The sequence below is a fragment of the Lycorma delicatula genome, chromosome 1, assembly GCF_047948215.1.
Source record: "Lycorma delicatula isolate Av1 chromosome 1, ASM4794821v1, whole genome shotgun sequence".
Taxonomy (NCBI): domain Eukaryota; kingdom Metazoa; phylum Arthropoda; class Insecta; order Hemiptera; family Fulgoridae; genus Lycorma; species Lycorma delicatula.
Window position 1 is genome coordinate 74,723,439 of NC_134455.1, and position 14,537 is coordinate 74,737,975.

The window sequence follows — 14,537 nt, forward strand, 5'->3', positions numbered from 1 at the left end:
TTAATGGTTTTATATGATGAGAATATTAATAAAACTTGAGTTTTGCCATGGCTCTTGTTATTTTATTTTTGCCAGTCATCAGTTAATGTTTAACATTTCTTTCTTATTACCACTAGGTATATATATATATTTTTTTTTCTGAAAACGTGTTATCGTGTTTGGTTTTAGTGTAAATATATTTATTTAAGTAATTTCTGATGTTTTTGTTTTACTTTTTCAGTGCCAAAGAGCTGGGGACTGGACTGGAGCTCATCGTGAACAAGTCAATGCTAGTGTTGTAGTCAAACAGTTACGCACTCTTGTAAAAGAAATGGATATACTTAGGGGTCGTATTATTGATTCTGATGTGAACAGATTTGATAAAATGATTAATAATTCTAGGCAGGCTGCTTTAAACATTTTACAGGAATTTATGGGTATGAATTTTCTTATGCTAATAAGTGTTTTATAGCAAGATGTTTTATATATTATGTTCTTATATTGTTTTATATTATATAAAAACAAAACTTCTGTAACAGTTAGTAAAATTAACCATTTTTTTTATATGTTATAGCTACTCTGTATTTCAGTAAATCCTACTTGTAATCAAAATTAAGAATAAAGAGTGATTCTTTTCTGAAACTCATGGGTTATATTGTGCAGCTTTGAATCAAACTCCCACAGGCAGTTTTGTTTGTATAATAACTTTATAGTGTGCTTGTTACCTGGATGGGCAGGCCAAGATATATTATTAATTAGAGCCTATTCAGAGTTGTGCCTGAGATAAGACCCAGTACCATTAAAGTATTGGTGGCTCTGTCTGACATTAAAACTTTAACTTTCTGCATGAGAAGGGGCATGTGCAACCCTCTATGCCAGTGTTTCTCAACCTAGTAGTCGAGATTCCTATGGAGGTCACGGTGATATTGAAAGGAGGTCACCAAATTAGCCTACAAGCTTACACATAAACAATGAAATCATTTTGTGAGAAAAAAAATCATTTATTGCAAACATTTTTCTTACATCTATAAGTACGCATGTAAAGAAAATAAATTATGAGATGGTTGCATTTGTTTTTCATTTAAAATTTTCTCAATATGGTTTTATGTTAGAAACATACTAAAGGAAATTGTTTTCAAGAGATAAAAGATCTTCCGCTATTTAATTTTTAATGCAGCCATAGATGATGATAAACCCTTTTCACAGAGGTAAGACATGGCGAAAGGGATTAATATTTTCACTGTTTCTGTGACTAAATTCCCATATTTACTTCAGTGAGCAAGTCAAAACGTATCTAAATCTTCAGATGTGAATTTTAGTTGTAATGTTTTATCAGCAGACATTTTGATGAGCTGGTCACGAAACTCAACAGATTATAGGTTATAGGTATTACATTATAGGTAACTTAACAGACAGAATATAGGTTTTACCTAGAAAACATGAGCTATTTGTTTATGTCACACTTTACGACACAAAACTAGATTTGTGTCATAATCTATATTTATCTCAAAGGAGGAACTTGGCCTGTTTGATTGGACCATAACTGTAATAAAAAAGGAAAATAATAGACATTACTTTACCAAAATGTATCCCACATGTAAAATGATTGGTCTAAAATGCCCCTTTACCTAAAATAAAGAGTATCCATTGCATAAAAAAAAAAAATCACTATTACACAAGTAAATTACAACTTTTCAGTAAGTCAATAAAAAGATTTACATTTATTAACAAAGGTAAATAAAAGTTAGAAAAAGTGTTTCTGTTACAAAAATAAAAACACTAATTTCAGTCATAAATCCTTAGCAATTATGCAAGCAGTATAGTTGAACATAACAAATAATTGTCTTCAAACTATTTAATCTAATGTATTATATAAAACTTAATGTAATTAATCCAAGTTAAAGTGTATGTGTAATCGCAGTCTTATTCAAAGTATAAATAAAGAACGAAACAATATAAGATTTAATTTAAGTAGACTGTGATTTATATAATCATACATGAAGATTTTGTTAAAGATATTTGAATTTACGTATTAATATGTTTTATTTCATGAATATAATTTATATGCTTTTAAATTGTAGAAAGGTTTTTAGGTTATGCTCAAAAGAGGTAGATCTTGCATTTGAAAATATAAATAGAGAAAACAGGCAGCTGGTCCTGTCAGGAAAATATAAATTCAATACACCGACCTCATTCACAAAACAATACCTTTGTATATTAAAACTTATGGTAATATTTTAAATTGTCTCTTGCGATGCTGAAGCTGTTATTAACTATTAACTGAGAAAGAGATCATAAATTGATAAACAAAAAAGATTGGGGTTTAGGTTAATACTCCTTTGTGACTGAAATTAATTAAATGTTTTGGAGAAAATAGGCAAAAGAGGTAAAGAAATTTTGGGGTTATTTCAAGTCGTACTCCTTGCATTACTGAAACAAAATAATGCTAATGTTACTAAATACAAAATTAACTTTAGATTTTGCAAAACAACCATAAATGACAAAATAAAATAGTGAAGTATAATCATCAAAACCAAATCCTAAAGTTAATTTAATGCACAAGAAATTAAAAGAAATAATTATAGAAGTAAGCAGTTATTAATTGTAGGTACTCAAGAAATAAATTTAGATAAAGGGATTCTTACTCAAAAGCTATAAAAAAAAAGAGTTTCAGAAAACAATTTTCTACTTGTGGTATTTTATCACAGTCAAAGATTGACTTCCTACAAACAAAAGGGATAAATGTTCCTTCATGAACACCATAAACTTGTATGTTAATAAATTAGGGTCACAGTATTTGGGCTAAATGTGAAAGAGATAAACTAAACCCAAATCTGGAACACTTTGAAGACATGAGACAAAATGAAAAGAAACTTTTTCAGTAGAGATAGTAAAAAAGAATAAAAAAAAGAGAAACTGAGGAAGCAAAAGAGTTAGCTTCACTTGTCCTGTTCAAAATGTTTGAACTGCAATACATTAAACTACCTAATAAAAGAAGTGTCAATATAACAAAGAGGTGACAAAAGGGAAAGTTTTGAAATTAAGGGTAACAAGTGTGAAACTCATCTTCAGAGAATATTCCTATGTGGAACTTATGCATAAAATTTTACAGAAGGATAAATTTTTAAAATATTACAGGCAACAAAATTAAATGAAAAAGGTTACATTTTATTATTAAATTTAAAATAAAAGAAAGTGGAACTAAGAAAGTAGAAACAAAAGAGATGTGTATAACAATTAGATTAATCAATAGTGAATGGCTTCTGTTTCTAAAATCACTTTTCCACATTGATTGAGAGATAGAAATAATACTTTGATAGACAGCCAGAGTAATGCGGGGCTACTAAAGTGGACAATGCTCATTGGTGGTCAAATATGGGAAATGACTTAATGATGAAGTTGAATAGAAGTTTGCAAGCTAGCTGAACCAAGATTATAAAAAAAATTAACTTAAGGATATAAATGAAGAAGAAAGACTTTGCAGAATAGGATCATACAGAAGTGGCCCCATTTTGCGAAGATGGTTACTGCCTAGCTGATGAGATAGCCTTAGACATTTTTCTTAATTACATTACTATCTAAATCTACTTTCTAAATAAACATAAATATTAATACTTGATCTAATCTGATGTATTTATTTTCAGTAACTAACTACTACATATTGATAATACGCGTAAATACTCTGGGAAGCATGAATTTTACAATAATGTGCATTATTTGAAAAAACAAAGATTAGTGTTACTTTATTGTTGTCTTCAATTTGATTGAAATGAAAAGTTCAATTAGATTGAAATCATTACTGTGTACTACATACAAAAAGAGTAGAAGTAAAAATTAATGTACAGGAGAATGGGATCTGTATTAATATTGGTAGAAAAGATTTAATTTTCATTTATTACATCATGATCAGTTAAAAAAAAAGAAACTCTTCTTCCTCCTTGGAGAGATTTTGGAATATTTTATAACAATTTCAGAAAAATATACTACTTGTCATTAAAGTTTACATTCATCTGAAGTTTCAAGTTTATACTTCTGGGTAATATTCTCACCTATCTTATATTAAAAAAAAAAAAAAAAAACTTAATTCTTGACACTAATACTTTGAAGATTTACTAAATTATGATTGTTAGAGAGATCAGTCTAATTACTTTAGGTACCATATTTTTTCTTCCTCATTTTTCATAAATAATTGTACTTATTTTTACATGTCGTAAGTACCATAATTTAATGAAGATGATTGCAATGATTTTCCGTAGTTAGAGTAAAGTGTTTCACTTTTATATTTATCTTATTTAAGACTTAATTGTAAACATTGTTTATTATAAATTATTTTGTTTAGAAAGTCTTAAAAAATTCTGTAAGTTGATAAATGAAAACCAAAATTTATTTATGTATGTTGGATTTCTTTTTGTAACTGTGTATGTGTGGTCATACAATTTAGTGCTTTTGTAGTAAACTACTGCAGTTTGCAGCTAAGTTGAGGTTCCATAGTCATTGTGTGTATTTAGATATTACAGTATTTAGAAATAAAATACTTGCAGTTAATGGTATAATATCTATTTTGTTATTGCAGTATATATTTTTAGTTCTTCAGATTCTATGTCAAAAATACATTTGCTAGCTTGCTTTAATTTGTGTAATTTAAACCCTTCTTCCTGTCAATTGTGTTGTGTAGGATTTCAGATTAGATTTAAGTCTATGCTTAAAGTCAAAATGTAATGCGTGTGGACTAGCTGAACATATGTTCAGAGAAATTAAATTAATATGTTCTCTCATTCATGTTTGATTAGATTTATTGTCTAATCTAGTATTCTGCTGTTAGTGTAGTCTATTGTTGAATTTAAAAATTCTTATTTACATTTAAATGATTCCAGGTAAAGAATATTTAAATTGTATAGTTGCTCTATGCCACTTTTTTTTGTAGATTTATCACACCAGATGACATCAGTGGTTGAAGATAATAATAGCAGTAATAGTAATAATAATAAAAATGAGGAAAATGTAGAATTCATGAACAATGAACAATTGCAGCTGTGTTTAGATACCTCAAGGTTAGCTGTAGAATGTCAGCAGCAGGAAAAATGTGCAATTGCTTGGGAAAATTTACAAAAAGAAATAGAAGAAGTACATCAACTTTATGAAGATTTAGCTCAAATAGTTCATGTATGTATTGAAAACATTTTAATATTATTATAAAATATTGTATTGGTCATATTCTGTATTGATTTGTAATCATAAAGTGTGTCGAGTTTTATCACAGCTAGTTGTTTTATGCACTATGGTGAATCAAATATAAACTGGAATTTTTGTTGCTGTTGATGCACAGCTAATGGAGAGGGCTTCTGAGTATTGTACTTAGGGATGCGTGGACTGGATCCCACTCTTAGAAAGCCAGCTCTAGTCAATATCATAATATCAGTACAGGGAGGTATCGTCACACGTTGTGCAACATATTGTAATTAAATTTTTCATGACGGAGGGTGTGTAACTATCTGAAATTTTGAGAAGACTTCAGGCATAATACACTTAAAAAGATTCTAGTATATGATTGGCAAAAGCAGTTTTCAGAAGAATGAGAACCAGTTGAAAATGAAGGTCACCATTGTCACCCAAGGACAAGTGCTACTACTGAAAATGTTCTCATGGTTTGCCACCTTATCGAGGATGACCATTGATTAACAATTGCAGAAATTGGTTCTGAGATGGAATAAGCTACAGCAGTGCTCGGGCAATCATTACTTTACAATCATTACCTTGGATTTAAAAAAGTGGTAGCATGGTGGGTCCCTCATCTTCTCACCGAAGATCAGAAGCTCTATTGGCTAGAGTTGTGCCAGCTGTTGTTTAGTCATTACCAAGCTAAAGGAGAATTGTTTTTGCATCTAATCATCACCTGTGATGAAACTTGGGTGCACCATTACACATCAGAATCAAAATATCCAAGTATGGAGTGGTGAAAAAAGGGAGAAACTGCACTCATTATAGCCAAAACTCAGTTGTCAGCTGGAAAGGTTCTGGTCACAGTATTTTTTGATTTCAAAGGAGTTTTGCGTGCTGAATTTCTCCATGAACTTTGTACAGTGAATTCTGCGTACTACTGCCAACTTCTAGATGAAGCAAAACTTGCATATCGTCAAAAAAGATGTCAGTTTCCAATCTGAGACGTCACTCTGCTTCACAACAATGCTTAGCCCCATACGGTGGCTCAAACTCAAGAAAAAATTGCATCCTTAATCCGAACTACACTGGAGCACCCTCCATACAGTCCGGACTTATCGCTCTGGATTATCATTTGTTTGGGCCACTAAAAGAAGCACTTGGAGGACAGAAATTTGAAGATGGTGCTGCTGTTGAAGTGTTCATCCACAATTGGTTGACTATAGTGGGAATTTTTAATAACCATTAATAACCAATTTTGTAGGTCGAAATAAAAGTGGAAGCTTGAAAAATTTCCTTTTTTTCTTTTTTCCAGGTCGTTCAGTAGATTTCAACGTGTAGTTTAATATAAAAAATATCCTATTTATTTTTTGTTGAACATTCTTATATTGTAAACCTATTATAAATAATTCTATATATTGTAAATCATTTATTTATTTCAAAATTATTTACAACTTTTCCTGATTTAATTGTATAAATGCTTGAGAATCTGAGATGAAGCTCATAGAGCAACTTTATGATTTATGTTTTGCTTTACTTACAGATGCAAGGGGAAAGTGTAACACGTGTAGAAAGTAATACAGAAGTTGCTCATGAACATGTCGTAGAAGGTAATAAACATTTAGCACAAGCTTCACGTCTAAAAGTGGCGTCGTATCCATTAACTGGAGCTCTAATTGGAACATGTGTAGGTGGTCCTGTTGGATTTGTAGCTGGTTTAAAAGTTGGTGGGCTTGCTGCTTTAACTTGTAGTATTTTAGGTAAGCATTTATAACATTACGATGATACAACCTTTTAATGAGTCATCCTTCTAATTTCTTGACATTCATTCCTATATGATGTTGAAAAAAGGTTTTAATCCATGTTGCTGGAGGCAATTTGTGATTGTTGTGTGTGAGTTGGTTAGAAACATTGACCCAATAATATTAGTAATGATTCATTGTTTAATTTTTATTCTTGATTATATGCTCTATGTAATCTAATGTTGGCATTTATGCAGTTTATACCATCTGTATAATCTTTTAGTAATAAATTAATTCACCTTGAACACCTTATAAATTGCAAACCAAACCAGGCAGTGTTTCTGATAAAGAAAACATCCTGATATTGACAAAGCATATTAAATTATACTATTTGTTCATTTAATACTTTATGAAATAAAAATATTATTTACAAGTTTTTCTAGGTATTCCTATTGAGAAATATATTAATTAATTACATAAAGGATATACATTCTTATTAGGCATTTTACTCATTGCTGAGTGTCAACCCTGTAGACCATGCATCGCCATCCTCCGTGGCTTTCAGTTTGTGTCAGAGTCTGTTGGAGGGATAAACTGGTGACATGTTGGCTTATCTTAATTCTGTGCTCCTCCTGAAGATCTGAATGGGGAACATACACTTTTAGTGGAAAATTGTTGGATTGTTAGAATAAGTAAAATACTAACTGCAATGTCTTAATTTATGGAAAAAAAATTAAAGTAATGGCACATTACCATTATATATGTGATACATATAGATTTTATAAGCGTATATTATTAGATTAATTAATGTTCTGTGTTATAAAAATTTCATGTAAATATAGGTCTAGAAAAGCTTTGTTACGGCTACCAAAAATTTCACCATTCTGTTCCAGTGATAAAATGCTTTACTGAAATTATAGAATGAAATAGGAAGGAGGGGTGGTTTTGTATGGGTTGATTTGAAAACTTTAAATTTGGTCTCAAAAAATATGAGAAAAAAATTGAATCAAAAAACACTTTTTAGATTTGGCATAAATTTGACTATGTTACATTTACTTTTGATTTACTTTGTTAAATTGCCAATAAACAAATAAAATTTTTTATAGAATTTCAAAGATTCCAACTATTATATGTTATCCACAATTGTTATTGGTAACCATACTTTTATTGTAGATATGTCAGATCAGATAATGTTGATAGTATACTGGTTAAAGGAAAGACCAATGAAAATGAAAAATATTAGCTAGCTTGTTGTACACTAGTGTTTACTTTTAACCGGGTGTATAGTTATGGGTGAATTGATTGCATCTCTGTATGTTGTAGGAACGTTCCACTTCATGAAAAGATGGTTTGGTTATGCAATGATCAGCCAGTTAGAGGCAGTGTTGTTGTCATTGCATTAAAAGGACTGGGTTATAGTGGAACTAAACCTTGGAAGCAGTTATTATTTTTAGTATGTCAGCCTGATTTTTGTAGTTTTAATGAAATGTTCCAAGTCAGCATATTATATTTTGAGTAAAATATAATTACATTTTTAATCTGTAAAACTAGCTGGATTGAACTTAGTATTATGGAGTTGTTAAAAAATCCATTTTAACAGTGAAAGATGAAATATTTCCTTTGTAAACCTTCAATTATTATAAAGAGTGTTTCAAAACAAGTGATTCGAACAAGTCTAAAGAAATGAAATGTAAAAGTGTCAGAATTACAGGTTGGAGAACATAAAAAATTTTAATGTCTAAGTTCCCAAATTTTGTATTCTATACTGTTTGTAAATACAATTGGTTGCTAATTACCTCTTTAATGATAACAAGTTCCAGGAGTTAAAAGAATGTTATTGATGTGGAAATATTGTTCACAGATTTTGTAGTTGAAATTAGACTGCCTATTTTGATGGGAAAATTACGCATGTCCTCTGATGTTATGATTCCAGATGCAATACTTATCCATCAGAAATGCATTTCTAATGATGATCATAAAGATTGACATCTCTGAAATTTGTAAAGAGACTAATTTTGATAAAATCAACTTATAGTAAGTCAGCTGAAAATTAAGACTTACACACTGGAAAAATTAAGGTTTTTTTTTTATAAATTAAACACCATATTTGATAATGAGGTAACTGCCTCCAAGAAGCATTTATCTCATCAGCTACTAGTTCATAGTAGTAAAAGTAGTGGCAGATGGATGAAATTCTCTTAGTATCTATCTGATTGAAAGTTGCTGTGATATTGTGAAGGGGGAGTAGCAGAAGGGATCAAGTGACTTGCAAAGAGACTGCCTCTGATCATGACGTTTAATGTCTTGATCAGGATATTTTCCTTGTAGAACTAATAGTATTATTTGCATATTATACTAATAATATGTTGAGTAATTAAAGAGACTGATGGCAACAGCAGAAAAACTATTTAATTGAAAAAATTAAATCTGTCTGACATTCTAGTTGGCACCTCTAACATTGAAAGTATCTATCAGCTGTTTAAGAATTTCCATTATATAATATATTATGTTTATTTTTAAATTTTGGCTGTAGTTGAAACATGTACCATGGAAGAATAATGTGCTGTGATAAGATTTTTATTTTCTGAAAATGTAAAACCATAAATTCATAAGCTGATTTTCAAATGTTATAACAATATAGTAAATATTGTATTAACTGTGCAAATTTTTATAAATGAATTAAGTAGTTTAAATTGAGCAGAACAAGTGTCACCAATTTTTATTATAGCAGAGAACTGGTAAAAGTTCAATTGACACTTTGCAAAACCACATTAATGGTCTTATTTGCCAGGATATACACATAAAAATTTGATAAATTGCTGAAATTTATAGTGTGAATATAAAGTCCAGTGTGTGGACTTTATAGTATGTTTATATTACAGTGTGTGTATGTTTGTGTGTGTTTTATTATGTGTTTATATGTGTCCATTCCATTATCCATGATAAACTGAATTATTGTAAAACATGTTCAAGATAGGTTCTCAGATGGTAGACTCAAAATCACATGCCTAATCATATTTGTACAGAATTGAAACAATAGTTTTTACTGGAAGGTAATGCTGTTTTGGGCTCCTAATGAATTCATCATTTTGAGTCAGAATCTGAACATCAGACTATGGAATGGAAACATCAGAGTTCGCTCACAAAGAAAAAATCAAAACCTGTGTATCTGCTAGTTAAGTGATGCTAATAGTGTTTTGGGACTACAAAAGCCCAATTTATTATGACTGTTTGGAAGGACAGTGTAAAATATACATTCAGTAGCAAATATTATTGTGACATGCCAGAAAATAAAGTGAAACCCACAATAAGGAGGAAACACCCAGGCTCCCTCTCAAAAGGCAAATTTTTCTGCATAATAATGCATGTTCTCATACCCGTCAGTAGACATTGGAAGCTATTCAAACCTTGGAGCAGGAGGTGTTGACCACATCCACCTTATAGTCTTGGTCTTGTAAGGAATCCTGTTTGGCAACAAGAAGCAAGTCAAGAGTGGGAAACAGAATGGTTCAGACACCAAGGTGAACAATTCTTTACTACTCAAATTAGAAATTTCACAGAAAGATGGGACAAATACCTAAACATAGCCAGGGATTATGTTAAAAAATAGCATTAGGTTCATTGTCATTGAGTAAATAATTATTTTTCTGCAGTTGTCTCTAATTGAATGACCCTCTTACTATACAGAAATAATGTGCAAAATTTGCATGTCATTTTAAGTTTTATCTCTGTTCTACACCTCTAAAATGTCTTGGATTTCTGTTCTATATAAAAAAATGTGTTTTTGCTTATGTAGAATTATATTAATACATTAAATTTTGTTACTGTTCATAATGCATATATAATTTTATGTTACATGAATGGATATATTTCTTTGGTTGTTATTCAATTGTAGTTTTTTTTATTTAAATGTATGAGGGCGAGTCAAAAATTATCTACACTTTTAATTCTACAGTTTATTTACACAAAGCTAGGGGTTTAACATACATATTATTTTTCCACTTAGTCATCTTCTTTGTCAATGAAGTTGGTCTAGTGGTCCACAAGCTTGTGTATTTCTTCCAAATAAAAGGTTTTTGGTCTATTGCGAAGCCATTTTTGTACTGCTTCCTGAATGTCTTAAGTCAAAAATCAACAACCTCTCAAAGCATTCTTGAGTGACCCAAGCAGATGAAAGTCAGAGGGAGGAAGATCTGGACTGTTGGGAAGGTGTTCCAGTACTTCAAAATTGAACTTGATGGAACAGTGTAGCGAGCCATGTGTGGGCAGGGATTGTCATTCAACAACACGTTTTTTGACAATACACTTAACAGAAGCTAAACTTGTCATGGTTGATTTGATTGGCAGAACCTTGACTGATGTTCAAAGAAGATGCTACCTCATTGTTTGTAACTTGCCTGTTTGCCAGAATCATCTGTCGAGCAGGTTGACAGGCATCCTGCTCCCTCTTTGTGCATCACACTCATTTGGCCACTTTTAAACATCTTGATTCATGAAAAACACTTACATGATAAAGCTCTGTCCCTGGATAGTGATAAAAGTTTGCAATGAATATCAGCTCCTTTTACAACTTCTGATTTGTTCCTGCTTGGTGCTTCTTCTCAACTGCTAACGAAAATGTTTATATTGTAATTGGTGGAAGACAAATGATGCAATGGGAATTAAATTTTGCACATGTGACTGCAGTTGTACCAGCTGTAAGCAAGCATGCGTAGAAGTCAAGTCTTTGAAGATCTGTTATGGTGAAAGTGTAGATAATTTTTGACCCGCTCTTGTGATATTTTTATTTCAACCGTTCATGAAGTGTGATTTATTTTATGTTCTATAAAATGTTCATCAGAATATCTGTTGTGCTTATTTTTTTGATTTTCAATTACTTTTTATTTAGAACTAATTCTAGATATGACCGGAAGTACCTGATTTTTATGGTACACTTTCAAAAATTTCAATTGTAAAATCTAGGAGCTGAATATCTGCATGTCTCCTAATGTGTACAGTACATTAAAATTTAAACTTCACTACACGTTCATATTACATTGAAATAATATTACCTAACAGAGCTTGTAAATATTTGTAATTATTGTTTTGGTTATAGTAGATGACTTTTTTTCTTTTAAATTTGATGCAAGTAGAATGTGGATCCATTACCGGGCTACAAAAACCTATATTAAATTTAGTGTACTTTCAAATTACGCTCACTTGCATCATATATTTTTGTTAATATTTTTATAGACAAACATGATGTTAATTAAACAGTTATCTAAATGATTTATTTGATTGTTGTTGAAACAAGAAAACCATTTATATTTTATTTTCAAGATAACATATTGATCCTTTTATATTGAATAGTTATATTTTCTTTTCTTGTGTTTAAAATACATAGTATTTCTGAGAAAAAACTGACTGTAACTTTGAATCAGTAGAAATGTTTATTGAAAGACAATATGTAACAAATGTATTATGTTGTGTTAAAGTATACATATTTGTTAAAGACTAATTTACTATTTTGAAAGTTTATTTTGTCATTCTGTTTTACAGGATTTACTGGTGGTAAAATGTTAAAATCAAAAGCAATGACTGAAGAAACAGCGCATGTGTCATAATTGTTTTACTTCTGTTAATTGTTATCAATATCAAATAAAGATTTTTTTCATTGTAATATAGATCAGTTTTCATACTTAAATTTCATTATTAATGTATTTATATAAATATTAATATTTTTGTCTATATATGTATAATTTTACTTATTTTTTATATTAGAATTTTATTAGTGATGTATTTTTATTTTATATTTAGGTTTTTTTAACATTCTATACATATTGATTTTTTAATTTTTTTATTTATAAATTTAAAATGGTATAGAGACATCAAACTAGAAGTCAAATATATGTTTGTATTTGTTTATATGAAAGGACTAGATGCAAAAAGGGTGTCATCAATGAAAAATTCTCAGGAATCAAATAAAAATTTTAAAGCTGTAAAAATAAAGATAACTAGAAAATATTTTGTGCGTTATAAATAAATTAGTTAGGTATATTGTGGAAAATTTAGAGCTTATTCTTTTATTAGAAATTAATAAAGCATTATACCTGTTTTTTTCAACCGGATTTGAAATTTAGTCATATTTGGTACTAAAGTGGTTGATTACTTGAAGTTTAGCCACTTTTGCCCTTGGGTTTGCCTATCAAATAAAACAAAGACCAATAATGAATAAAAAGAATTTTATTGAAAAAATTATGTAGTTAATTATTACTTAATAATAATCATAATGATTATAAAAATGTGTCATAATTAATGAAAAAAATTAGTGACATTTTTTATTATAAAATTAAATTGGCTCTGTGTCATCAATTCCACCTTCACAATCATGTCCTGCTGCTTGTTCAACATCTACATGAGATTAAAGACAAACATAATAAGTTTTGTTTGTAATCTAGTTATCATCAAAGTGAGTTTTATCTTAGTATCATTTAACTTTCTCATAAGAGTTGATAGGAACACCAAATATAATTTTAACTCATGAGATCAGTCAAATATTTATCTTTTTTCACCATTCTTCTGTGTTCATTTATATTGCTGTCATAAAACTGATCTCCCCGAACCATGATATTTTTATTTACAGCTGTAACAATGATAAAACTTTTGAAAAAGTTATATTAATGTTGCATACATTTTTAAATTGATGCAATTTAAATTGGAAGTGCATGCTGGCAGGTTTCTTAGAACATTTTTGCTATAAGATTTCCAGTCAAAATAAAACAAAATAATTTTCTAAGCTACTCAAAGTTCCAAATGTAAATTTCTTATCATTCTGATAATTTACTCTTTTTTCTTATTTCTTTTTCAAAATGTCTGAAAAATGGTGGTACGATGTTGTAGTTAAAAAGTTGGTAAAAATTCTCTGGTTTTTATTTGAGGTGGAACATCACAATATAGCCATTTGTAGAGAACACTGAGTTTTTCTGCAAATCTGCAAATTAACAGATGTGTGCAAGACCTCTTGTAATAGTAGTATTAATAAAATGGTGAAAAATAGTCAAAGCTATTTCATTTGAATATTTTTACTTCACTCTTAGTTCAAATATTACCGAAAACTATTTTTGTTTGCTTATATTGGGACTCTGTTTTAAACTATTGTAAAATTACATACAGATAATTGCAGTTTACATACTATCTGGTCGGGTGTATTTTTTTGGCAATCTTAATTGCCAAAATTTCATGTTTTTATGAAATAATTTTAAAAAATTTACTGGCTCATATTTTTATAAATGTTTTATTGATTTATTACATTTATATTTACCTAATTATTTTTAAATTGAATTTTTCTTTTAAATATGATGGAAGTAGAATGTGAATCCCTTATTGGGCTGCAAAACCCATATTGAATTTAGTGTTAAAAATCTGCCTGAAATAAATAGCACTTGCAAATTACACTCACTTGTGTCATAATTTTTGTTAATTTTTTTGTAGCCAATTCTGCGGGAGTTGACAAAAAACTAAAATGTAAACCCTACAGTATTTAGAGTTGTCAACACAGTTTTACCTTTTAATAAATTTAAAATATTTTCCTTCGTATCTATGTCCTTGTTGGATGTATGATTGATTTACACCTCAACTTTCAGAAGCCATTTCTGTCCTTGACCTGTGTTTTTTCAATAA

The 14,537-nt window shown here is 29.6% G+C and overlaps 1 protein-coding gene across 3 annotated transcripts in view; it reads left to right on the forward strand.

The window, feature by feature from the left end:
• The window catches only part of Syx17 (syntaxin 17), a 33,369-nt gene extending 19,058 nt beyond the window's left edge, over nt 1-14,311 (forward strand). For all 3 annotated transcript variants that reach the window (XM_075356578.1, XM_075356596.1, XM_075356586.1), the window contains exons 3-6: nt 221-416; nt 4,904-5,142; nt 6,680-6,896; nt 12,417-14,311. In XM_075356578.1, coding sequence (XP_075212693.1) covers nt 221-416; nt 4,904-5,142; nt 6,680-6,896; nt 12,417-12,481 — 717 coding nt within the window. In that variant the 3' untranslated portion in view covers nt 12,482-14,311. The remainder of the gene's footprint in view (nt 1-220; nt 417-4,903; nt 5,143-6,679; nt 6,897-12,416) is intronic.
• The last annotated feature ends 226 nt before the right edge of the window (nt 14,312-14,537 follow it).